At 47.9% G+C, this 22,248-nt stretch overlaps 20 protein-coding genes across 20 annotated transcripts; 7 read left to right on the top strand and 13 right to left on the bottom strand.

The window, feature by feature from the left end:
• Positions 1-8: 8 nt before the first annotated feature.
• Positions 9-1,391, bottom strand: OGAPHI_005967 (uncharacterized protein; the record flags this gene model as incomplete). Its single annotated transcript, XM_046207205.1, has 1 exon — positions 9-1,391. The coding sequence occupies one exon, from the start codon at positions 1,389-1,391 to the stop codon at positions 9-11; it is 1,383 nt and encodes a 460-aa protein (XP_046058893.1).
• A 345-nt stretch (positions 1,392-1,736) lies between these two features.
• On the top strand, positions 1,737-3,122 carry OGAPHI_005968 (uncharacterized protein; the record flags this gene model as incomplete). Its single annotated transcript, XM_046207207.1, has 1 exon — positions 1,737-3,122. The coding sequence occupies one exon, from the start codon at positions 1,737-1,739 to the stop codon at positions 3,120-3,122; it is 1,386 nt and encodes a 461-aa protein (XP_046058894.1).
• OGAPHI_005969 (uncharacterized protein) lies at positions 3,123-4,157 on the bottom strand (the record flags this gene model as incomplete). The annotated part of the gene is made up of 1 exon (XM_046207208.1): positions 3,123-4,157. The coding sequence occupies one exon, from the start codon at positions 4,155-4,157 to the stop codon at positions 3,123-3,125; it is 1,035 nt and encodes a 344-aa protein (XP_046058895.1).
• Positions 4,158-4,208: 51 nt separating this feature from the next.
• OGAPHI_005970 (uncharacterized protein) lies at positions 4,209-4,997 on the bottom strand (the record flags this gene model as incomplete). Its single annotated transcript, XM_046207209.1, has 1 exon — positions 4,209-4,997. One exon carries the CDS (start codon positions 4,995-4,997, stop codon positions 4,209-4,211), a length of 789 nt encoding a protein of 262 aa, XP_046058896.1.
• A 142-nt stretch (positions 4,998-5,139) lies between these two features.
• Positions 5,140-7,431, top strand: OGAPHI_005971 (uncharacterized protein; the record flags this gene model as incomplete). Its single annotated transcript, XM_046207210.1, has 4 exons — positions 5,140-5,344; positions 5,709-6,499; positions 6,610-6,794; positions 7,194-7,431. The coding sequence occupies 4 exons, from the start codon at positions 5,140-5,142 to the stop codon at positions 7,429-7,431; spliced, it is 1,419 nt and encodes a 472-aa protein (XP_046058897.1).
• Positions 6,508-9,066, bottom strand: OGAPHI_005972 (uncharacterized protein; the record flags this gene model as incomplete). The annotated part of the gene is made up of 1 exon (XM_046207211.1): positions 6,508-9,066. The coding sequence occupies one exon, from the start codon at positions 9,064-9,066 to the stop codon at positions 6,508-6,510; it is 2,559 nt and encodes an 852-aa protein (XP_046058898.1).
• Positions 9,067-9,329: 263 nt separating this feature from the next.
• Positions 9,330-10,508, bottom strand: OGAPHI_005973 (uncharacterized protein; the record flags this gene model as incomplete). The annotated part of the gene is made up of 1 exon (XM_046207212.1): positions 9,330-10,508. One exon carries the CDS (start codon positions 10,506-10,508, stop codon positions 9,330-9,332), a length of 1,179 nt encoding a protein of 392 aa, XP_046058899.1.
• Positions 10,509-10,574: 66 nt separating this feature from the next.
• Positions 10,575-12,638, bottom strand: OGAPHI_005974 (uncharacterized protein; the record flags this gene model as incomplete). Its single annotated transcript, XM_046207213.1, has 1 exon — positions 10,575-12,638. The coding sequence occupies one exon, from the start codon at positions 12,636-12,638 to the stop codon at positions 10,575-10,577; it is 2,064 nt and encodes a 687-aa protein (XP_046058900.1).
• Positions 12,024-12,491, top strand: OGAPHI_005975 (uncharacterized protein; the record flags this gene model as incomplete). Its single annotated transcript, XM_046207214.1, has 1 exon — positions 12,024-12,491. The coding sequence occupies one exon, from the start codon at positions 12,024-12,026 to the stop codon at positions 12,489-12,491; it is 468 nt and encodes a 155-aa protein (XP_046058901.1).
• A 526-nt stretch (positions 12,639-13,164) lies between the features above and the next one.
• Positions 13,165-14,025, bottom strand: OGAPHI_005976 (uncharacterized protein; the record flags this gene model as incomplete). Its single annotated transcript, XM_046207215.1, has 3 exons — positions 13,165-13,350; positions 13,597-13,804; positions 13,913-14,025. 3 exons carry the CDS (start codon positions 14,023-14,025, stop codon positions 13,165-13,167), a joined length of 507 nt encoding a protein of 168 aa, XP_046058902.1.
• Positions 13,412-15,286, top strand: OGAPHI_005977 (uncharacterized protein; the record flags this gene model as incomplete). The annotated part of the gene is made up of 1 exon (XM_046207216.1): positions 13,412-15,286. The coding sequence occupies one exon, from the start codon at positions 13,412-13,414 to the stop codon at positions 15,284-15,286; it is 1,875 nt and encodes a 624-aa protein (XP_046058903.1).
• On the bottom strand, positions 14,164-15,240 carry OGAPHI_005978 (uncharacterized protein; the record flags this gene model as incomplete). Its single annotated transcript, XM_046207218.1, has 3 exons — positions 14,164-14,511; positions 14,623-14,929; positions 15,023-15,240. 3 exons carry the CDS (start codon positions 15,238-15,240, stop codon positions 14,164-14,166), a joined length of 873 nt encoding a protein of 290 aa, XP_046058904.1.
• Positions 15,287-15,295: 9 nt separating the features above from the next.
• On the bottom strand, positions 15,296-17,161 carry OGAPHI_005979 (uncharacterized protein; the record flags this gene model as incomplete). The annotated part of the gene is made up of 1 exon (XM_046207219.1): positions 15,296-17,161. The coding sequence occupies one exon, from the start codon at positions 17,159-17,161 to the stop codon at positions 15,296-15,298; it is 1,866 nt and encodes a 621-aa protein (XP_046058905.1).
• Positions 17,162-17,268: 107 nt separating this feature from the next.
• Positions 17,269-17,787, top strand: OGAPHI_005980 (uncharacterized protein; the record flags this gene model as incomplete). The annotated part of the gene is made up of 1 exon (XM_046207220.1): positions 17,269-17,787. One exon carries the CDS (start codon positions 17,269-17,271, stop codon positions 17,785-17,787), a length of 519 nt encoding a protein of 172 aa, XP_046058906.1.
• OGAPHI_005981 (uncharacterized protein) lies at positions 17,469-17,894 on the bottom strand (the record flags this gene model as incomplete). The annotated part of the gene is made up of 1 exon (XM_046207221.1): positions 17,469-17,894. The coding sequence occupies one exon, from the start codon at positions 17,892-17,894 to the stop codon at positions 17,469-17,471; it is 426 nt and encodes a 141-aa protein (XP_046058907.1).
• A 93-nt stretch (positions 17,895-17,987) lies between these two features.
• Positions 17,988-18,272, bottom strand: OGAPHI_005982 (uncharacterized protein; the record flags this gene model as incomplete). Its single annotated transcript, XM_046207222.1, has 1 exon — positions 17,988-18,272. One exon carries the CDS (start codon positions 18,270-18,272, stop codon positions 17,988-17,990), a length of 285 nt encoding a protein of 94 aa, XP_046058908.1.
• A 68-nt stretch (positions 18,273-18,340) lies between these two features.
• Positions 18,341-19,828, top strand: OGAPHI_005983 (uncharacterized protein; the record flags this gene model as incomplete). Its single annotated transcript, XM_046207223.1, has 1 exon — positions 18,341-19,828. One exon carries the CDS (start codon positions 18,341-18,343, stop codon positions 19,826-19,828), a length of 1,488 nt encoding a protein of 495 aa, XP_046058909.1.
• OGAPHI_005984 (uncharacterized protein) lies at positions 18,694-20,739 on the bottom strand (the record flags this gene model as incomplete). The annotated part of the gene is made up of 3 exons (XM_046207224.1): positions 18,694-18,984; positions 19,280-19,421; positions 19,883-20,739. 3 exons carry the CDS (start codon positions 20,737-20,739, stop codon positions 18,694-18,696), a joined length of 1,290 nt encoding a protein of 429 aa, XP_046058910.1.
• Positions 20,740-20,771: 32 nt separating this feature from the next.
• On the top strand, positions 20,772-21,434 carry OGAPHI_005985 (uncharacterized protein; the record flags this gene model as incomplete). Its single annotated transcript, XM_046207225.1, has 1 exon — positions 20,772-21,434. One exon carries the CDS (start codon positions 20,772-20,774, stop codon positions 21,432-21,434), a length of 663 nt encoding a protein of 220 aa, XP_046058911.1.
• On the bottom strand, positions 21,427-22,230 carry OGAPHI_005986 (uncharacterized protein; the record flags this gene model as incomplete). The annotated part of the gene is made up of 1 exon (XM_046207226.1): positions 21,427-22,230. The coding sequence occupies one exon, from the start codon at positions 22,228-22,230 to the stop codon at positions 21,427-21,429; it is 804 nt and encodes a 267-aa protein (XP_046058912.1).
• Between the last annotated feature and the right edge of the window lie 18 nt (positions 22,231-22,248).

Consider the following 22,248-nt stretch of genomic DNA (forward strand, 5'->3'; position numbering starts at 1 on the left):
ATTTGGTCCTACCAATGTCCTTCATCGGACCCTTTCTTCCACTGTCCCGCAAGACCAATTGTATCGGACTCAGACTCGGAGGCTCGTGTCACGGGCTTGGCTTTGTAGGTCAACAGACGCTTACCCCAGCTGCCAGCAGCCGTGCTTCCGGTTTCATCTCTGCACTGTTTCAAAAATGGTAGCAAGGCAGTTCCACCCGTTCCCCTGATGTCCTTCTTGTTCGATTTCGATTTTGCAAGTCCTGCGCGCAACGTGCTTGTCGTTTCGGAACCCATGTTACGGGCTTTTTGGGATTGGATGATGATATAGCGGGTGACGATCTGGATGTGCTTATCTCTGAAGCATTTGAGCATAGCGACACATGCATCATACGAAAGCACCAGTTCTGGAGCTTCGTCTGCGTGTCGGTGCACGTAGTCATTCAGGATGTTGATTTTGGAGAGATGAGTAAGGAAATCAGCGTGCTTTCCTGGCATGTAGTATCTCATCTCGGCCATAAATGGGTTCTCGTCGGCACCTGATTTGGAGTTTTGCTCCTCGCCAACGGAGTGGTGCTCCACATTGAGCAGCAGGTCCAGGGCCTGGATCAACGATGATTGAGCATTCGAGCCACCACTGTATTTTCTAGGGGTCTTTTCGTTTCCATAGTAAACTCCTTCCTCAAGACCAGCATCTTTCATGTTCTTCCATCCAGCAAGATATGGACGTAGACGGAAGTAAAAAACATGCGGATCGCACATCTCCTCCATGCGCATCAACACAGTTCCTAGATAATCAATCTCCTCTGCGAGCTGTTGCAAACATGCCACGACTTCCTGCGTACGGCCTTCGCGGGCAAACTTGATAGCGTCCAAGCCTGTCTTCAACGAGGCCGCTCCTTTGTACTCGAAGAAAACACTCACGAGGTAAAACCAACTCTCGTCCACAGCTCCGGTAAAGGTGTTGATGGTCTGGATGTTGTCGAGGAGTTCAGTGTCCGAGTCGGGCAGGATCAAACGGAAATTCCATAGACACAGACCGGCATATGTTGCAATTGGAGGAAGTCTCAAATGTTCGGATATAGCGATCCATGGCTCAGCCAGAGCCTCAGGCAGTCTATTTGTCGGTTCAGCCACACCCCAGATGTAGGAGTGGGCAAGAAATCCCAATATGGAGTAAGCTCTTCTGTATTCCGCTTCCGACTGGAGATGCGACACGGAAAGTACAGGCAAGGCGTCCACAACAGATCTCACCCGTTTCGTCAACACAAGGGCCGGGAGAACACGGGCGATCCTTTCCCAAGGCTCATAGTATGGACCAAGAGACTCCAGAGGCATCTCCTCGGGCAAAAACCCAGTCTTTTCGGAAACGTCGTACTCTTTCAGGTCCGGCAATGGATACGTGTAAGACATCTAGAAAAAGACAAATTGGGGATGACAATAATTAGTAAAGAAATTATTTTCCTCTATTTTTTCATCTCAAGTTTCCCCATTTAGGGAGACCAGTTAACAGGGAATGGATATCGACAGATTTCTGTGTTTGGGGGAGACTGGCGGAAAAGTGGCACGATTTCATGTGATCGGATGATAGTTCGCTTAAGTTCCCGGAACAAGGACTTCAGTCGGAGCAGTTAGGATGGCCACAATTCACTTGCATGTCGTCTACACCGCGGTGGGGTCGAGTGGGGAGAGGGGGCGATTTCTTATAGCAGTTTTTAAGATTATGTCAGCAACAAGAAAAAGTTCAACTTTTTGTTTATGACGTCCGATACAGAAACGGCGGCAACTGACCCTTCAGAGGCGTACCGTCTGATTCCACCAGAGCCAACTACTGACGAGCAATTCAGCTATGCGCAGATAACGTCAGGATGCAAAGTTTATGCCACCAAGGACGATGAATGGCGGTTGGCAGAAGTGATTGCCCTCCAGAGAAAAAAGGGAAAGCTGGTCTTTTATGTGCACTATGCTGAGTTCAACAAGCGTTTGGACGAGTGGATTGACGAAACAAAGATCGACAACCACCGTCCGATGTATCTTCCAAAACCTCAGAAGGATAAAAACAAGAAGCAAAATCGCAAAAAAGTGATCAAGAAGACTTCACAAAAGGCCGACACCGACACTCCTGAGCCGCAGCGCGCAACGAGCGAGCCCAAGGACGATGAAATGGATCTGGACAACTTGAATGTGCAGGGTCTGGTGAAGGAAGGAGAAGAATTGAGTCGTGAGGACGAAATTGAGAAACTTAGAACAAGTGGTTCTATGGCTCAGACCTCTACACACGAGCTCGCCAAGATCCGTAACTTCAGCAAAGTCATTATTGGAAACCACGAGGTCGAGCCGTGGTATTTTTCGCCATACCCGGTCGAACTCACCGAAGAAGACTGTCTATACATCTGTGACTTTTCCTTGAATTATTTTGGTTCCCGGAAACAGTTTGAACGGTTCAGATCGAAATGCACATTAAGCCACCCGCCAGGAAACGAGATCTATCGCGATGATTACGTTTCATTTTTTGAGATCGACGGACGTAAGCAGCGCACATGGTGCAGAAACGTTTGTTTGTTGTCGAAATTGTTTCTTGATCACAAGACTTTATACTACGACGTGGATCCTTTCCTGTTCTACTGTATGACCAGAAGAGATGAGATGGGGCACCACCTGGTGGGATACTTTTCGAAGGAAAAAGAATGTGCCGATAACTACAATGTGGCCTGTATTCTGACCTTGCCACAGTACCAAAGACACGGTTACGGTAAGCTGCTGATTCAATTTTCGTATGAACTGTCCAAAATTGAGGGTAAAATAGGATCACCAGAAAAACCACTTTCAGACTTGGGTCTGTTGTCGTACAGAGCTTATTGGGCAGAAACAATTTCCACGCTGCTGATCGAGAATGGATCGACAGACATAAGCATTGACGAAATCTCACAGATAACATCCATGACAACCACTGATATTCTCCATACTCTGCAGACACTCAATATGCTGAGATATTACAAGGGACAACATATCATTGTTTTGACGAACCAAATCATGGAGAGTTACGAAAAGCTGCAGCGCAAGAAACGTCACAAGCTCGATCCCGCAAAACTTGTCTGGAAGCCACCTGTCTTTACTGCCTCCCAGCTCCGGTTCGGATGGTAATCAATCGAATGGAATATGGTGTTTGGACATGGCACTTGCTGCAGCCGCGCTAGGAACTTTGATTCCACAGCAGTCACCCCATGTCGAATGATTGTGTCCAACATGCTCGTCGTCACCACCATCTGTATAACTGGGGATACCTTCTGGACATTTCAGAATGCTTCCGAAAAGGAAGTGTTGAACCACAGGCAGTTTTCCAAGGACTTCTGCTTTGTACATTTTGATCATACCTTCTTCGATTTTTGCCCATGTTTTAACACCACTGATATCGTCAAGCATTGGCGAGTGCCATCTAAGCGACTCAGCGCCCGTTTTCACCTGATTGATGAATGCGATACATCCAAAGTAAAGGTATTTATCTTTGAACTCCTCGACGTAGTCTTTATTGTGAATAGTCAACGGCCGTGGACGCGTGAATGGAGCCAATTGCGCTGCTCCAAACAGGAATGGGAGAAAATGGTAATCATCCAGCCCCCAAACGCCGTGCGATCCGGCCGGTTCGAGCCAGTATAACAGCTGAAGCCGTCTCATCAATTGCAGGTATCTTTTGAACACTTTAAGAACGATCCATTTAAAGTCGTCCTTCGTAAAGATTTCAAGCTTGTACAGACACAGCAAGAAACATGCAAAGTTCAACTCGTGACCCGACCCGTAATCGATTCTTGTTCTGTCTCCAAACGAGTTCAAAATGTATGCACTTAATTCCTGGGCGTTATCCTGGTCAACGTACTTCTCCACCCAGGGCACCAGTTTTTCTGCGAGCTCATCGTAGAAATCGCGGAACTCGACCTTTCCAAATCTGCTTGTGGTTTCCTTCACGACCGGATGATGGTCGACAATCGAATTGATATTCTCCAAAAGCTCCAGTACCTGGTTGATCTCTTTACTGACAACGCCTTCGGAATATCCGAGTTCCAACCCGTGCACAGATGCTGCCAGCTCGGTAACAAATGTCACCAGGTCATTATAGACAGGGCTGGACTGGAATATCTTCAGGTCTTCGGGAGTTTTTAGTCTCTTTGTAGGAACCACCATTGATTTAAACTTAGAAATAGTAAATTCCTGGCTGTGCTGAGTAATCCGAATTTATCTCTCGGATTCACGTAGCAGCTGACGAACGTATCTAAGCGCGTTGATCTGGTTTTTGGACATGATGGATTTCATGACTACTTTTGTACCTTTGTAAATCCATCCATTTGAGGTGGGTACCGATTGTTTCTTGAGATCGCCAATCTGGGCTTGTAGCTTAACGATCTGGGCGTTGCTGTTGCGCAGCTTGATCTCCCAGTCCTGCTGGAGTTTTTCTAGCCCGTATTCCAATGATCGATCCTGAATGCTGGCAGTATGCTGTCTGCGGAGAAATCCGAGTTTGAGACTGTTAATTTCGGTCTCAATGTCCTGTAATCGGAGCTCCATGACGGAAGAAATTTCTCCCCGCTGAACTTCGGTGGGGTCCATGTCCACCACCCACACGATAACTAGCGGTAACAAGAAATACAGAAATCGCGTCTCATTGCAAATAAGCGCGCTCACCACTAAGATCAACATGACAATATGTAGGATGCCAAGTCTGACAAGGGAGAATACCCGCCCCAATTTGGTGAGCAGCGCGCCAATCTTGTGTGCCAATCGCCCACTATCCAGCGGTAAACTCTGATAGTAGAGGTATAGTAAACTCCCCACCGAGCACAAAATAAGAAGGTTGACGCTGAACGGATTGGTAAGGGACACATGAAGGTGGTTCTTGATAGCAAATGAGATCAGCACGGACGTAAGCAGAACCAGGCCATTGACCGCGCCACGGTTTTCTCGTCGGTCCAAATGCACTGTGGAATCCTCCATCGGGCCCAAGGAGCTAGAACTGCTAAGAGACATGCGGAAAGAATTAGGGATGCCTGCTCCCTTATTTTTTAGGTAAGGATTATGGGGTATAATCATCACGTGATACAATGGCGAGACTTGCAAGCCCTATCTTAAATTTAATGAAAAATTTTTAGAGGCAAATTAATTTATCAAAATGGTTTTAGTTCAGGACCTGTTGCATCCAAGTGCCGCCTCCGAGGCCAAGAAACACAAGCTCAAGACTCTCGTGCAAGAGCCAAGATCATTTTTCATGGACGTCAAGTGTCCAGGATGCCTCCAAATTACCACAGTGTTCTCCCACGCCCAAACTGCCGTGACCTGCGATTCGTGCACCACCGTGTTGTGCACCCCAACTGGAGGTAAGGCTAAGTTGTCGGAGGGATGTGCGTTCAGAAGAAAGTAAGCAAAGCATAATAATCAGGGGGCGATGTGTATTTATTCATAGCTAGAAGCAATGGATTACGATATAAATTGACACCAACTCAGTACGGCCACAAATTCTCACACTTACAACACGGATCTATAGTGAATCGATGTTGAATGGTATGATTTAGGACTGCCAGTCTGATTTTTCACGCGTAGTTGTAGCCTATGTCAGGTCTTGTGATCTGACTTTTAACTTTTTGCTTTCATTTCTGTGTACGGATGTTATGTCTCTTACTACCGTGGTGATCGACAACGCGACCGAATTGCGGCCAGTCGAAGCTCCTCGTGTGCTCACAGTGGCAGGATCTGATCCCAGCGGTGGGGCAGGCATCGAGGCGGATCTAAAGACCATTTCTGCACATGGATGTTATGGACTGACGTCCATCGACATGCTCACTATACAAAATACATTGGGCGTTACAGGCAAGTTGGAGACCTCATACTCCACAATGGAACAATTACTGAGTGCCAATTTTGCAAATGATACCATTTGCGCCGTCAAGATTGGCGTGTTGTCCCGTTCTGCGCTCAGCACTCTCGTTCCCTACCTGGAGAGGTACCGGCCGATTCTTGTCGTTGATACAGTGATCAGTTCGACCTCTGGCTTCAACCTTGCAAAGCGCAAGCTCGTTGAGGACTCAATTGCGCAATTGTACCCCAAGGCCACCATATTGACGCCCAATTACGACGAGGCTACAACCATCTACAACCTGCTAGTTCCGGACGTCCAGGTCGGAGAACCTTCCGTAACCGGATGCGAATTTCTTGCAAAGAACATAGCACTCAGGGTGGGGTGCGAAGCGGTTCTCGTGAAAGGGGGACACGTGCCTGCTGTTGCAGACAAAATAGTGGACGTTCTGTACGAGCGCGGTACAAACAGGTACACCCACTTCGCCCACCCAAAAATCTACAACTCGAAAAACACCCACGGAACAGGTTGCACTCTCAGCTCTGCTATTGCAAGCAATCTCGCCAAAAAGCAACCCGTCCAACAGGCCGTTCGCAACTCAATCATATACGTTCACAATGCTATTAGACATGCAGAGCCGTCGATAGGTAAAGGCAACGGTCCTTTGAATCATGTTTATGTAATGCTTTAATGCAAGTCATGTCTCTTCTGCGGTAGCTTATTGATGGTCTTTTTCAAGATCTCCTTGGTTTTGAACAGGTTGGTAACACGAAGTCTTTCGTTGTTCAGATGGGCATTGTCGGAGGCCTGCCCGGTAGGGAGATGGACAGCTTCGCAACCAAATGTCTTTTCCAAGAATCTGATGGATGGAATAGATCCTCCTTCCCTGATCAAAAGTGGATCCACTCCCCATTCTTCAGCAATGTTCTCCAGAAGGATCTTGTTAGCAGCACTGTTGACGTCTGCAAGCCACGGTTCAGCTTCATGAATGATGCGGACTTCTAGATGGTTCTCAGTTTTCAAAGATGCGAACTTCTGTTCCAAGTACTCGATCAAAGAGGATTTAACCTGTTCCAAATCCTGATTAGGGACAATTCTGATCGACAAGGACGCAGACGCCCTCCGGGGAATCACTGTTGCATTATTTGGCCCAGAAACACTGACCCCGTGAATAGTTAGAGAAGGCAAACGCCATTTGGCCATTAGGTCACATAGCCGTAATTTGTTGATTTTATCTGTGATTTGTTTGTATGACTGCAGCTCCCAGTCGCTCACAGGCCTGATTGGAGCATAAAAGCCCGGAAGATTGACCTTACCCTCGTCATCGTTCAATTTCGACAACAAGGTGATCAAATCAATCGTGGGTTCTCTAGAAATTCCTCCGTCAACACCAGAATGTCTATCAGGTTTGTCAGAAAAGACCTCGACGGTGGCAGAAATGACTCCACGCAAACCGTAATTCAAACATGGAACATTGTCATCCAACCAGTAGGAATTGCTCAAAAACACCCAGTCGATATCACCAAACAGTTCACGATTTTGAGTGACAACGTCCTGGAATCCGTAAGAGCCAGACTCCTCCTCTCCTTCAACCACGAAAACCACATCTGATTCCAGTTCTCCTTGTTGATACAGTTCTGCAACCGCATAAACAGCCGCAAGCAGAGGACCCTTATTATCACTGACTCCTCTGGCATACAAGTAACCGTTTTGAGCGGTCATCTTGAAAGGATCTGTATCCCAAGAATCTTGATGACTGACCTCTATAACATCGTAATGTCCATACCATAAGACTCGCGACACAGGCTTGTCAGTGTGTTTATTGGCTTTGAACACACCAAATATGACAGGATTTGCATCTTCCACGGGTAACAATGCGACTTGAGAAGCTCCCAAGTTCCGCAGAAGAGTACGGATATAATTTGCACAGCGGCGGGACTCGTCGATGTAAAGTGACGGCAGTTTGGATACCGTTCTGAAAACAACAAGTTTTCCAAGAACCTCAAGCATCCTTCCAGACGAGGTGAGGTTGTCAGGAACACGGTCCAGTTCCGATCTTTCAAGAGCACTAATATCCCACAATGTGATTGAATGGTCTGTTCCAGCTGTAATTAAGTATGGGATGTTATCAATGACTATTGTTTTGACCGCCTGACAAAAGCCCGTGTGTGCAATCCATGCAGACTTGATCTCACCACGAGATTTCCACTTGGTGACTCCTGAGTTGGTTCCTTTGAAGAGACAGTCTCCGAAAATTGCAAGAGACACAATATCACCTTCGTCGCTTTCGGAGGATCTGATCTGCTGGTATGTGGACAAGTCCCAAACATTGACACGGCCGTTAGCCAGACCGCAGTACAGATAAGGGCTTCCTTTGTTTCTGGCGAAGGATAATACGGAGTCTTCATTTTCCAGCGACTTGAGTAAATGAATTCCATCCTTGAGGCCCCAAATGTGAACCATTCCGTCTCCACCGCCGGTGACAAGGAATTCGGTGAAGTCGGAGTGGTCTGCAATACCATCATCCAAGGTGACGATACCCATGCAGTAGATATACCCATTATGAGCATATGAAATTATGTTGTTTGAAGGAATCTGAATTAATGTTCCTAGTACCAATTTGTCGGTAGAGCATTCCTCTGGAACAGCCTTTGGGCGCGATCTGCCGTGTCCAGTGGAGTCAAAGAACTTGTCGTAACGCTTGAACGGCATTTGGTCGCTGTTTCTTGCATGCGATTGCAAACTTATCTGGACGTATGAAATCGATGCGTTCTGTGCTCCAAGTATTATAGTCTTGGCTGACGACCACCATGCAATGGAGAAAATATCTCCAATGTCCACTGGAGAGTATACTGTGTATGCGGAATCGAGCTCTCCTGAATCCGTGATATCCCATATGCGAACAAGAGAGTCTGCTCCCCCACTGAAAAGTTGTGTTTCACAGTCACTCATCAGAAGACACAGCACAGAGCCGGAATGGGCAACATACTCTCTGGTTTTCTGATAGGTTTGTAGATCGTACACTATTATACGCGAATCTTGGGTTCCGCAAAAGAGAAGCTTTCTCTTGGGGGACGCCGCAACGCACACGATGGATGTGTCATTAGCCCATTTGTGTACAAAAATAGGATTGCCCGCCACATTTCCTTCTTCAAGAGTGGGTGGAGTATCCGGCGAGTTCGAGCCCAGTCTCCACGAACTGCCTTGACTGAGCAAAGGCAAATGTCTTTCGTGGGAAGGAAACATTAGAAATGGATGAATTAAACAAGACAAACAAAAACTGTTTGCATTTTGACACTAAAAAAATATGTGATAGTGAAAAAAAATGCCCTCACTCAGATTTGAACTGAGGATCTCCACATTACTAGTGTGGCGCCTTACCAACTTGGCCATAAGGGCGGATCTGACAAAATTACGACAGTGACCCGTCATCAGTGCAAATTAGTCAGGTTCCAGATGCGAGCAACAACTGTTGCAGCGACTGTCTATTCGTCTATATTAGTTATACACTAAGCCTTCTCAGTGCTTTCGTCTGCGCTTGAATCCTTCTCCTTATCCTCTGCGTGGATCCACTTCTTCATTAGTTTGGTCAACAGTCCGGCACACAGCACCTGTTCACTCTGGTACAGCACCAGGGGAACAAGCAGTTCTCCCAAATGGCTGAAGTCGTTTCCGTACTGAGCAGTCACAAGAGAAACTCCCAAAGCAGCGGTCTTTGCAGCACCGCAAAGCATCATCGAAACCGTATCTGGACGGCTCAAATAAAAGGGAGCCACAGTTTTGTAGAAATAATAATAGACTCCTCGGTTTGTTGGCTCGGGCAGCTTGCGCAGTAAAAATGGGCGTGACAGCAAAAAACAGATCACGGTGAATAGTAGATAGATGCCCACGTTAAAGAAACACACCAGGATGATCGACTCGTGCGACACTGCCGTGAACGCATGTTGATAGAATGCTGTAGAGAACGATGAAAACATCACCAACAGAAGCATAAAGGATCCCACCTTGTTGAAGCGGAACGTGGTGAGAAACCATTTGGTCTGTTTGGGGAACACGTTCTGGATCACCTGGCCCACAAAGATCGGAACAAAAACGCTGCATCCGATCTGCTGCATCACGTCTCGATAAACTCGTTGGATGGATGACCCGTTGGCCGGGTTACCGAATGCCCACGTTCCTGTCAGAAACATTTGACTGAGCGCGGGAGTGATAAAAGCTCCCAGTAAATTGCCGATGAACACCTCGCACAAAGTCAGTAGCTCGTTTCCGTCGGCTTGTCTGGTCATCACCACGTTGGAGGCAACTGTAGTTGGACATGATGTGGTCACAATAAGTCCGACCAACATCCAGTTGGAAATCTTTGAGTTATTGGCAGCCTTGATAGCGCAACAGAATCCGTACATTATGGCCGGCGTGATCAAGAATTGAAGCACCAAGACTGTGAAATGGGCTCTCCAGTTCGCCATGTTGACCATCAGTTGCTTGGTTCCCATGGAAAGACCCGAACCAAAGAAGATCACAGCCACAGCAGCGTATCCGATCGTATACTCTGCCCTGATAAGACCGCCGTGACGGGCGAAATTCGGAGCAAACCGCGCGATAACCACAAAGATGGCCAGCGTTATGAAGAACCAGTAGCTCTTAAGAGTCCATATAGTCCACTTCTTGGTCGATTCAAGAAAGGACATGGCTGAACAAGACTAAGTAAAATAAATATTGTGGGAAAAAATAATTCTTTTTCCGTTGGTCCTCTTTTATGTATCTCTTGCAATATATGACTCAATCATGCCAAGTTCAGATTCCGAATATTCCTCAATCGTGACCTCGTCATCCTTCAAAATGGTGTTGGCCTGGACCAGCTGCCTCCGAGGAAGCTTTTTGGCAAGAATAATGTCTCTGAACTTGAGCAGGTCCGGTCCCGGAGTGGTGAGCTCTTGGAAGAACTTGCTACCATTTTTCACGTCAGCAGAACACTTGTAAACATGCAACTTGTTCAGGAACTTGTCGACCGCAGCTTGTCCTACAGTCTCGATCTTGCTTCTGTCCACCTTAATTACTAGATCCGAGTAGTCCTGTTTGGTGTACTCCAACGTCACTAGTCCTTCCCCGGCTTCCAAAAGTGTTTTCAAGATAGCAAACCGTGCTTGGCAGTGCGGTTGGTTCCATTTTTTGTTTGCAGGATCATAATGCTCCATGCCAAGTAATCCCGCACGGACCATTGTCAAGTAAGACACGCCGATAAGGTCGTCCTGGACCGATTTTTCGGTGAATCCAAATATCTCAAGCAGCTTTCTGTTTGTGAACAAACTCATGGCCACAGACTCGGCACGACACTCCTCGAACCCACCGGCAAGATAACCAAACAACGAGCCCCAGGTCTCGCCCTTCTTGTAGTACGTGGTAACCGGCTTTCCGTCAAGTCCCAAAGGTGGATTTTTAACGTCAAAATTGAACTCTCCATCGTCGGATTCCATCAACAATTTTCCGGAACCATGACCTAGAAGCTCATGAATACCGACCTGGACCTCGAATGCGTCTGTTCTGTACTTTCTGTAGATGTCCTGGATATCGTCGGCAACGAACGTGATCGGCTCCTTTCCGGATCCCGCGCCAATTGCGTTACCGAGCGAAACGTTCTTGAATCCCAAATTGATACGCACTTTGTCGTAATTCGGCAAATTGATTCCTGAAGGAACACTGCTGGTTGTCATGGACAACACTTCCAACGAGGTGAAGTCCGGTGGGGTGAATACGTCCTTTTCGTAATCCTTGGTCCATGGGAGCAAGGCGATGAACTCCTTGGCCTGAGACACAAGCTGACCAAACTTGGCAGTCCGCGACTTGTTCACCATGGCAACCAGACACTCCCATTCTCCACGCACGTTGGATGGCTCTCTGTAAGTTTCGATGAAACCGACATTTGTCTCGACAGCCGGACCGATATCCTTCACCCAGTGGATCTGGGACTGGTAATGGGCCTTCATGGAACCCGTTTGGAACGACTCAATGTAGTTCTCCAACATTTTGAGCTGTGTTTCGTTGGCAACGTGTTTTTTGGCTTCAACCAAGTTTTCCACGATTTTGCCAAACTCGGCAGCGTGGTCGCCGAACTTGAACTCCAGTGAAGCCGGTTTTCCTGCAAGCTCAAAGTCAATAGTGTCTGGGTAGTAGCCAGTGGAGTTCGAGATGTTTGCGGAAGCGACATGGACTCTGAACTTGAAATCATCCAATTTCTCGAGTCTGGTGTTTTCCGGCATGATGGACTTGGAGGCAAGCGCGGAATTGATTGCCTCGACCTCGTCTTTGGTCACTGCGTTGAGATAGTAGCCCGAAACATGGCCATTGGCAGGCCATCCCAAAAGAGCAGTTTGAGAATCGACAGAGTAGATGTCGTCCTTGACTTGTTCGAACAGCTGCAAAGAGTACTCGTCGTTGATCAGCTCAATGAACGTCTCAAAGTCCCCCTTGTTGAGTCTTGGAATGAACTTGGAATCACCGAACGAACGGTAATTGCCCAAATTGCTCAGGAACTGGGAGGCGTACTCCAGGTACCCAGTTTTGGCTTCTTTACCAAGATGTTTCTCCAGAATGGAGTAGTCGCCCTTCAATGCCTTGTGGATGGAAAGGATCAGGTCGTAGATCTGCTCAGACTCGGGCGAAACAGAGCGTAACACCACTCTTGTTCCCCAAAACCCGGCCTTGGACATGTAATGGGCATACAGCTTCTCCTTATTGGTGAGCTGGTCGAAATATTGCTTAGCGCTCAGTCGAGCAATTGGCGCTCCAGAGTCAGCGTAGTAGGCAGAGGTGGAGGTCATTTTCAGGTGGGAATAATTGCGGGTTGAAAAAAACCAGCGACTTGCTCTGTTTAATAAAACTGACATAATTTCTAAAACGCGAAATAAACAAACTTATAATGGCTGACAAGATGGAGAACCCGGAAGAAAAGATCCAGGAGGGTCTTTTCGACCGGATCATTAACAACCTGGTAAGTGCTGAAAGCTGTCTACGTGCTAACAACAGACCCAACTGAACGTGAACGTTGGAAAGATCAACGCCCAGCTGGTGGAGATTGAAAAACAAAACGAGAAAACCGTGCTTGTTAGCGAACTCTGGGAGAACTACCGCAAGAACGCCGAGTTCCACCTGGCTAAAACGGGAAATCTGGAAGGTCCTATTGAACAGTAGCGAAACGGTGCTAAGGCCTGTTCTCTGCCCCCTCCCACTTCTTCTTTTCCGCCTCCCCCACCCTACGCACAAAAAAGACCGCTCATACGCAAATATCGTTTATTAAGACTCTATACGCCAGAATCGTACCTCTAATCCCCCTTCTTCTCTCCCAACTTACTGGGTAGGCAACATGTTGTATCTCTTCTTCAAAGTCACTCTCTGCTTGCTGTATTTGTCGTCCGGAGAAAATCTGGCCGGGTGGGCGGACTTGGTGATCTCCCCACTCGAAGTCTCCTTCTCCAAAGTGTAAACGCGCTTGCCGTCTGGCCCTAAAGTGTACATCAAATGCATGGCTAATGTCTTGCAAAATAAAATTACTGAAAAATTTGTTCTGCACAGCCTTCTTCTTTTCTACTGCCAAATGTCTAAAGACGTGTTTGCAGACTTGCTGAAAACCTCCGGCAAGCCCAAGTCCGCGATGCCCATGGCGGCTCGCGCGAGCTCCGCCAGTAGTAAGCCGGCCACTCCCGCTGGCGGGCTTGACCTGGACTTCCTAGATCAGTTTTCCAACAAGCCACAGACAACAACAACCACCACCAGCACTACTTCCCAGAAAGATGATTTCGAAAAACTGTTTGATGTATTTGACTCCAAGCCGTCGGCGGCTAATGTGCAACCAAACCCCCCACCCAGCGTCTCCAGTTCCAGTTTACTCGACTTGGACGGCGACTTTGGGGCCTCCACAAGCACTCCGGAACTGCCAGCGCAACCAGCAGAACCACCACAGCAACCAAAACCAGCGACCCCATCCACGCTTGACCAGCTCGTGGAGATGGGCTTCTCCCATGAACAGGCGTCGGAGGCGGTGCAGAACACAGACACTTTCGACGCCGCAATTGGATACCTTCTTGATCAGGCTCACCAGAAAAGCAAGCCCAAGCCAACTGGGGAGACCAGACCACCTACGCAATCGCGTGCCTCCGCCGAGTCAGAGGACCTGGGAGCTCTGGTGAACGATCTTTCAGCCGAATTCATGTCGAAGGCCTCGTTCTTGCTCAATACAGGAAGAAAGAAGTTGAAGCAGGGAATTGAAATGTACAAACACCAACAGATGGAGCGTAACAACAACGAACCACTGTGGATGAGAAACCAGAACAAGTATAAACAGAACGGTTATTCCGAAGAGGAAGAGATCGAACGTGTGAAACGGTTTGAGCAGGAACGCATCCAGAAATCCAAATCGCAGGAACAGGCTTCGCGACCAGTCACGCGCACTCCGTCGGTCGCCAGTTCGTCGCAATCTCCAGCCACTCCGGCAGCGTCTTCTCCAGCTCCAATGTTGCTGGACTTTGACGAGCCAGATTCGTCTGTTCCTCCAGCATCCTCTAATCCAGGAATCGACCTTTTCCAAACTGCATCCAAACCATTGTCGTCAGCGCCGGCTCCGTCCGAGTTCCAGTCTCTGAGAGAAAAGGGCTCAGAGTACTTCACAAAGGGAGACTTCACCAACGCTTTAGAGGCCTATCAAACCGCATTGGCACGGTTGCCAGAAAATCACAGCTACAGAATCATAGCATTCTCGAATCTGGCAATTGTTTATTCGCGTCTTGGTAACGCAAAGGAGCAGCTGACTGCGGCAGAAAGCGGTATTTCCCAAACGAAGACCGTCTCGCAAGAGTTGGTCCTGGACGATAAACCAGTCAAGTCATTCTGGATCAAACTGGTGGCCAAGAAAGCAGAGGCTTTGGAGCATTTGGAGCGGTTCAAAGAGGCCCTGGAAACATATAACTTGCTGCTCGAAAATGGAGGCTTCTCCAAACAGATCTTGGAAGCCAAACGGAGATGTGCAGACGTAATTGCTCCAAAGCCAAAACCTAAGCCAGCGTCTTCAAAGCCAGCAACTAGACCAACAACTAAAGCTTCAGACAAATCATCAAACCTCTCTAGAGTCCAGGAGCATAATCGGAAACAAGAGTCTCTCGAAAACGAGAAGTTTGCCTTGCATGACAAAGTGGAGGCTCAATTGCAAAACTGGAAGAACGGTAAAGAGGATAATTTGCGTGCCCTATTGTCCACATTGAACCAGGTGTTGTGGCCCGAACTCGGATGGAAGTCAGTGGGACTGACAGACCTGGTGCTCAACAATAAAGTGAAAATAGTGTACATGAAAGCCGTTGCCAAAACCCATCCTGATAAACTGGCCGGAGAAACTTCAACAGAGCGTAAACTGATTGCAAATGGGGTTTTCATCACATTGAACCAAGCATGGGATAAGTTCAAAGAACAGAATAAATAAATCGTTATATCATCCAACTATTGCTGCTTCGTAACTCTGTAAAGCACTGGTCAACGATTTGATCAAGGGTTCCATCAAAAGTTTACCCAGTTTGGAGTCGGCCTCGTCCATCTGCGAAACGTTGGCCTGAACTCGTTCTAAACATTTGGTAATACTTGTGTACAGCTTTTTCAGTTGCAAAAGCTCGGCACGGAAGTTTGGGTTCGTGGATGGAGAGGAGGTTCCAATCGAGTTGTAATGAAGCCAGAAATGTCTTAGGAACTCAACACTGGTGGAATGAGTAAGTCTCAAGCTCTCTAGCTTATCACGCGGAAGATCCACATCCACGTCCTGTTTTTCAACAGTGGCTTCCAAATTAAGTGTCCAGGCCTGACTTTTAGCATTTTTCTTAATGACATTTAACACCTCTTTGTAAGTATCCAACAATGGCTTCTTGTTGTCGACATAAACTGTCGTGAGATCCACCTCGTTAAGCTCGCTCTTTAGCTTTTTGATGTATTCGTCATAAATTGCAGGAGTTGGATTGAGCGGCGACTGTGAGTTAAATTTCTCCAACAGGTCTGCTGGAAGAATGTTAGAGGACAGATTCGACCGTTGTGTGTACTCCAATTGATTATATTCCACTGTATTTGCGTTCTCAAGGTCCTTCAAGTCAAGCTCTTGCTCAAATTCTTGCTCAGTATTGGTGTTGTCTTTGATGTTCTGCATCATACGACGTGAAAGCCTGTTCATAGATCTCATGACACTCACAAGCTCGTCGTTCTGGTTTTCTTTCATTGTGATATCGGGTCCGTTACCCAGTTTTCCAGAATCGTCTTCCTCGTTAGCGCGAATGTCAATAAACTTAGGAACTTCTTTCCCTTGCTCTGTGAATAGTTTCACCTTCTTTTTAGCGGACGTCAACTGCTCCGAGTTTCTTCTCTTGCGAAGACCATCCTCCTCTTTCTTCTCCTCTAGGAGTTTATCAATATCAGCGTCCTCCTCTTCTCCATCGTAGTCAGGATCGTAGAATAAATACTTGTCCAAAGTGATGTCTCCACGGTCGTACAAATTGACCTTCTCTCCGCGCAACTTGCGAAACAGTTTAGAAGAGAAAAACCGAGACCAGAACTCACCCTCACTCATTTTTGGAACATTGTCGTCATACGCTTTGCGGACAATTGGGTACTGCTGGAAAATCTCGTGGATCTTTTCTCTAGTCACGGAAACATTCACCTGGTTCTCACTCGAGGCAACAGGCTTAATAGTACTCAACACATTGTAAGGACCTCGTTTCTGGTTGGTTTGAATAGCATACGATCTCAATAAATGCACTCTCGTAGACCAGAACTCCTCAGGACTCAATCCTGACTTGATCACAGCCTCTGCAAATGTTTTCATTAATGTTGGATTGTCTCTGAGCAATTTCTGTTGCAAAGTAAGGTTTTTCAGCAAGTTGTTCTCATCCAGCATACCCGACAAGAACTCTTCTGTATGGGTGTCCATAGGAGCGGGGGAGCTGGTGCCCGAAGCGCCTGATCCATCGGAATTTGCTGAGGCCGCTAAACTGGCATCTGCAGCGGCGGCGGACTTTCGGCGCGCTATGGTCTGCTGCAACACAGTTTTCACGTTATCCATCGTAACACGACTATTAAATGCAAACGTAACGTCTGTCTTGTTGTCTGGCGACTTCCCAATGCCGATCACCAACAACATCTTGGGAGACTCTTTACGAGAGGCTTGTAAAGTGACCACACTATCCAGCATGATCTCCACCGGGGGAGCCACGCCGGCGTCTATACATTTCCACAAAATGCGCGGGGGAGACTCCTCCTCGTAGACGGTGATCATTCCGGCCTTTTTCTTGTAAATGGCCGATCCTGTGATTGGAGACATTTGAATAAGACAAAGTCAAAAAAAAAAAATTACACCATAATTACTCTTGTACGGTCTGTTCCATGCAACTTTTCTTTAGACCAGCCATAAAGCCTGCTCGCAGGTGTATGACACCGGCAGTGCGACTGCTTCAGAGTCAAACTGGCGCAATCAACAGCACCAGAAACGCCTCGCCAGTCAAGAAAGAACGGCCTCCAATGACGGTGAATGATGTGTTACCAGACCCCTTTGCGGCCCCAAGACGTAACAGAAGAACGTTTATTGCGTTTTGTGTTGTGATGGGCGTTTCTCTGCTTGCCATCTTCAACTACGAGAAGGTTTCGTCTCCAATCATGAACGCTACAATGTATTTTCTACGGAGATCTAAAGTTGCCCGTGAAAAACTGGGCAAATCCATCACTTTTGAGGGTAACGTTCCATGGATCAAGGGAGAACTCAACACAATGAAGGGTAACGTGGACATCCAAGTGCGAGTTGCCGGAGATTCTGCCGGAGCGTTGATGAAATTGAAAGCTTCCAGAAGCAACAGAGGTGAGAGTTTCCAGATCGCCGAGTGGCAGCTGCTTCTGGACGACGGCTCTGTTCTGGACCTGTTGAAGGACGAAAGTGTGAATTTAGAATTTTGAGCCACGTTGTTGGTGCAATTTTGAAATTTACGGTCGTCTATCAAATTTGATATGGTTCGAAACAAGTTTGCGTGCACACGAAACACCGTCAGTATGCTCTGATCCATGGAATGAACTCCTGCTTGTTATGCCGAAAGTCTCAAATCGTTATCTTACATTGATGCCTGTATATATGCGTATTCTGCTAACATTCTCTGTTATCATACTATTGTACTGGTGGACGGCGAGTCGCGCACTGTCTCCTCTCTGAATCTAGAGTCTCTATTGAGATGCTTGATGTAGCCGATGTCTTCAAGAACCGGCACTGAGTCCAAATAGTCTCCATCCGCCTTACCCTCGTTCGGTTGCTGGAACTCTTCTTCGGCGAGTTTTTCTTCCTTTTTGCTGTTGAGATGTTGACGTAGCAGCCAGAAACCAATGAATAGAACCACAAGCGCGGCAGGAATCCCCACTGCGCAGCCAACTGCTGTGGATGTAGAAGGCATGGTTTATTCGACGCTGTTTTAATTTTAGAAAAATAAATACGACGCGTCGAAATATTTATCCAGGTGCAATGAGAGCCTTTACATTTGTCCGCAGATCGTCCTCGTTGATCAGCACTGGCAAACTGGTGGAGACCCGTGCGTTGGTCAATGGCAAGTTTATCCACTTTGAAGGGTTTCCGGTGGTGAATCCGGCCACCCAGGGCGAGATTGCGTTCATGAGCAATACTCCGCTGGAAACCGTGAAATCAGCAATATCAGCAGCAGCAGAGGCCTTTCGGGACTATCGCACTGTTCCAGCTCAAGCCCGCGCACGGATCCTTGAGAATTGGTACAGACTCATGATTGAGCACGAAACAGACCTTGCCAGACTGGTTACTCTTGAAAACGGCAAGCCGTTGGCAGATAGTCTGGGAGAAGTTCGCTATGCGGCCAGTTTCTTCAAATGGTTCTCCGAGGAGGCCGTCAGACAGTACGGAGAGACTATCAGCTCTGCCACGCCGTCAAATCGGATGTACACCCAATGGCAGCCGGTGGGGCCGGTGGGGATCATCACTCCCTGGAATTTCCCTCTTGCCATGATCTCGAGGAAATTGGCAGCAGCGCTGGCGGCAGGGTGCACAGCCGTGGTGAAGCCGGCAGCAGAGACCCCATTGTCTGCAATGGCCATGGCGGTTTTGGGGGTCGAGGCCGGTGTGCCAGACGGAGTGGTCAACTATACCCCAGTGGGGCACGAGAAAACGAAAAGCGTGGGGGAGCTTTTTTGCGAGTCACCGGATTTGAAGAAAGTGTCGTTTACAGGGTCCACAAATGTGGGGAAGATCCTGATGGGCCAGTCGGCGTCCACACTAAAACGGATCTCGATGGAGCTCGGCGGTAACGCTCCGTTTGTGGTTTTTGAAGACGCGGATATTGATAAAGCGGTCGCAGGAGCTCTGAGTTGCAAGTTTAGGTCATCTGGACAAACTTGTGTCTGTGCAAACAGACTGTTCGTCCATGACAGTATCTACAACGAGTTTCTGTTCAAATTGTCCAAAGCCCTCGATACAAACACCCGTCTTGGTCCCGGATTGGACCCAACAGTCACTCACGGCCCGCTTATTCATGGACGAGCCATTTCGAAGGTGGAGCAATTGGTTGAAGATGCTACGTCTAAAGGAGCAACAGTTGTTCGGGGAGGTCAGAGAAGAAACGATTTGGGAGCATTGTTTTACGAGCTGACACTGCTGAGCGACGTGACTCCCAAAATGGAGATCTTTCACACCGAAGCGTTTGGTCCTGTTGCGCCTATAATCCGGTTCAAGTCGGTGGACGAGGTCATGGAGCTTGCCAATGATACCAGAGTGGGGCTTGCTGCGTACTTTTACACGGAGAATAACTCAAAGGCTTGGACTGTTGCGGAGAAGTTGCAGGCAGGTATGGTGGGGGTGAACACAGGACTCATTTCTGAAGCTGCGCTTCCCTTTGGAGGTGTGGGCGAGAGTGGGTTTGGCAGAGAGGGAAGCAAGTATGGACTTGCAGAGTACTCGGACCTGAAGACCGTTGTGGTCGGGCTGTAGTCATGGACTTAAAAGCATAGGATAAGGAGTTATGATTTTTTGGATTTATATAACCGATTATGAAGTTGGTAAATTATAGCTCCCAGAGAGGCTGTAGTCATCCCTAGATAACCCATAGCGCTCAGGTTATGCTTGAACATGACAATCGATATAGCGAGGGACATGAATCGGCGGATTAGAAGGATCACTCCCAATGTAAGTGGGTCCGTCTTCTGAGCCAGCATGTTAACCCCCGTGACGCAGGCCAACTGGGTTATAGTGTTGACGGCTGTAAAATTCCAAAACTTAGTCGAGTGCCGGTATAACTCCAGGTCCCTTGCTATGCTACCGAAGAATAATAGCAACGAGGGAATACCATAAAAATGAGAATAGAACAACGTTTGGATCCAGTTGAGGTTATACGTGTTGAGGATCTTGTTATTCCAGAACGACACCAGCACGCCCAGCAACGTCGAAGACACCACAATGGCTATTCCCATGAAAGCCAGTCCTTCAGAAGCGGAGTTATTTGAGCCGGCCAAAGTTGTTATCGTTATGCCGATCGATAGCACGGTAGCTCCGATTATTTGATAAGCCGAATATCGTCTACCAAATAACCAGGTCCCCACAAGAACGGTCAATGGTGTTGACGACGAACGCACAACAATGTGGACAGGGACAGTCATGCCGTACTTGAATGCAAGGTTGTTTCCTATTGCAGAAAGGAAAAACAAAGTGGTGGTAAGCAGGTACGATAACCTAGGAGGCGGGTTGTTGGAATAGGGGACGAAGGGGGCCACCAGCAGGGAGATCGAAAGGTACTGAAGCGCGGTGACCAAATGGGTGGGGACCGGGTTCAACTGCGATATCAGTTCCATCGAGACCACATTGGAGCAACACCCGGAAAAGGTGAGCAGGCCCGGAAATATCATAATCTTTGTTATGTTTGAAAAGTTATTTTTTTATGTCCAATGGTCTTCCTTCCCAAGACGAGTTCCGACTTCATAACGTGCTACGTGCTCTACCTGAAGCACAAAGGGATCTGGTAAGTGCCGTATCCCGCGTGGGGCGCCAGTACGTGAAGGATTTGGACGACCAATGCATCGGGGTATTGGATATTGAGCGAGATGAGGTATTAGAGAGACTGGACAGAGTGCGGCACACTTATGAGGTTATCAAAAGTTCAGACGTAACTGCGCGCATACAAAAAGTTCACCAGATAGAGGAAGATTTGGGTGAAATAGCGGCCGGGCTTGTGGATTCCCAGGAGCGTATCGACCGACTAATTGACAAGATCAAAAAGATCGAAAAGACATCGCGGCAGAAGGACCGGCTGTTTGACCCAAAAACGTTCCATGTTGGCCACTACCGAGAATTATACAAGTATGGGATGCATAACGAGCATAAAGAGATTAATCCATTAAAAGAGCAGCAGATCTTGAATCTGGAGCAGGAAATTATTGAGTTGCAACGAGAACGGTCCAGCAGCATCAGCGGGATCCACAATCCGACCCACTTGCTCGTTCACGAGTCGCCAGTGACCGAGATATCTGAAACGACAGCCACTGCTCCGTCGCAGAAGTTCAACGAGGACGTTTCCAAAACGCTGCGTGGCTACTTCAAGTGAGTTTCGCCCACCCGAGCTTTTCTCCCATCTGGGCGAAGATCGTGCTCAAGGCGGACTTGCCGTACTGGTCGATCAAACTGCCACGGTCTTTCCATTCTAGTTGCATTTCTATGAGTTCGTTAAACGTGGGGTCGATGGGGACACTTCCCAGAAACGGGAGCTTCAAGTTCGTGGCTAGTGCCTCTCCCCCACCGGAACTGAAAATATTGGTGCACTCGTCACAGTGGGGGCACACGAACCCAGACATGTTCTCCACGATACCTAGCACTTTGAAGTTGACCTTTTCGCAAAAGTTGATCTCCTTCTTCACGTCGTTAACGGAGACAAGCTGAGGCGTCGTCACCACAACCGCCCCGTCAACGTTTTTGCAGTATCGCAGCTCTTCAGCGATCGCGATGTGTTCGTCTGAAGTTCCCGGTGGGGTGTCAATTAACAGATAGTCGAGGTCCTCCCACTCAACATCTTTGATGAACTGCCGGATCATGGCAGTCTTCTTTGGCCCACGCCAAACAACACTATTTCCCCGGTCGCCAAGCAAGAACCCCAGAGACATCACAGAGAGACGCTTGCTGTCGTCGTAGTAAACAGGAACCCATCCCTTGGAAGACTGGTGGATCTTGCCGTGCTCAAGACCAAACATCCGGGGCATCGAGGGTCCTGTCAGGTCGATATCCAGCACGCCAACTTTATAACCCAACCTCACCAAGGTCAAGGCCAGCTGTGTGGTGACAGACGACTTTCCAACACCGCCCTTCCCCGAAAGAACAAGCACAATGTGATCGATATTGTCCAGCATACGGGTTATGAAAACGGT

This window comes from Ogataea philodendri (genome assembly GCF_020536065.1).
Source record: "Ogataea philodendri strain CBS6075 chromosome Unknown scaffold5, whole genome shotgun sequence".
Taxonomy (NCBI): Eukaryota; Fungi; Ascomycota; class Pichiomycetes; order Pichiales; family Pichiaceae; genus Ogataea; species Ogataea philodendri.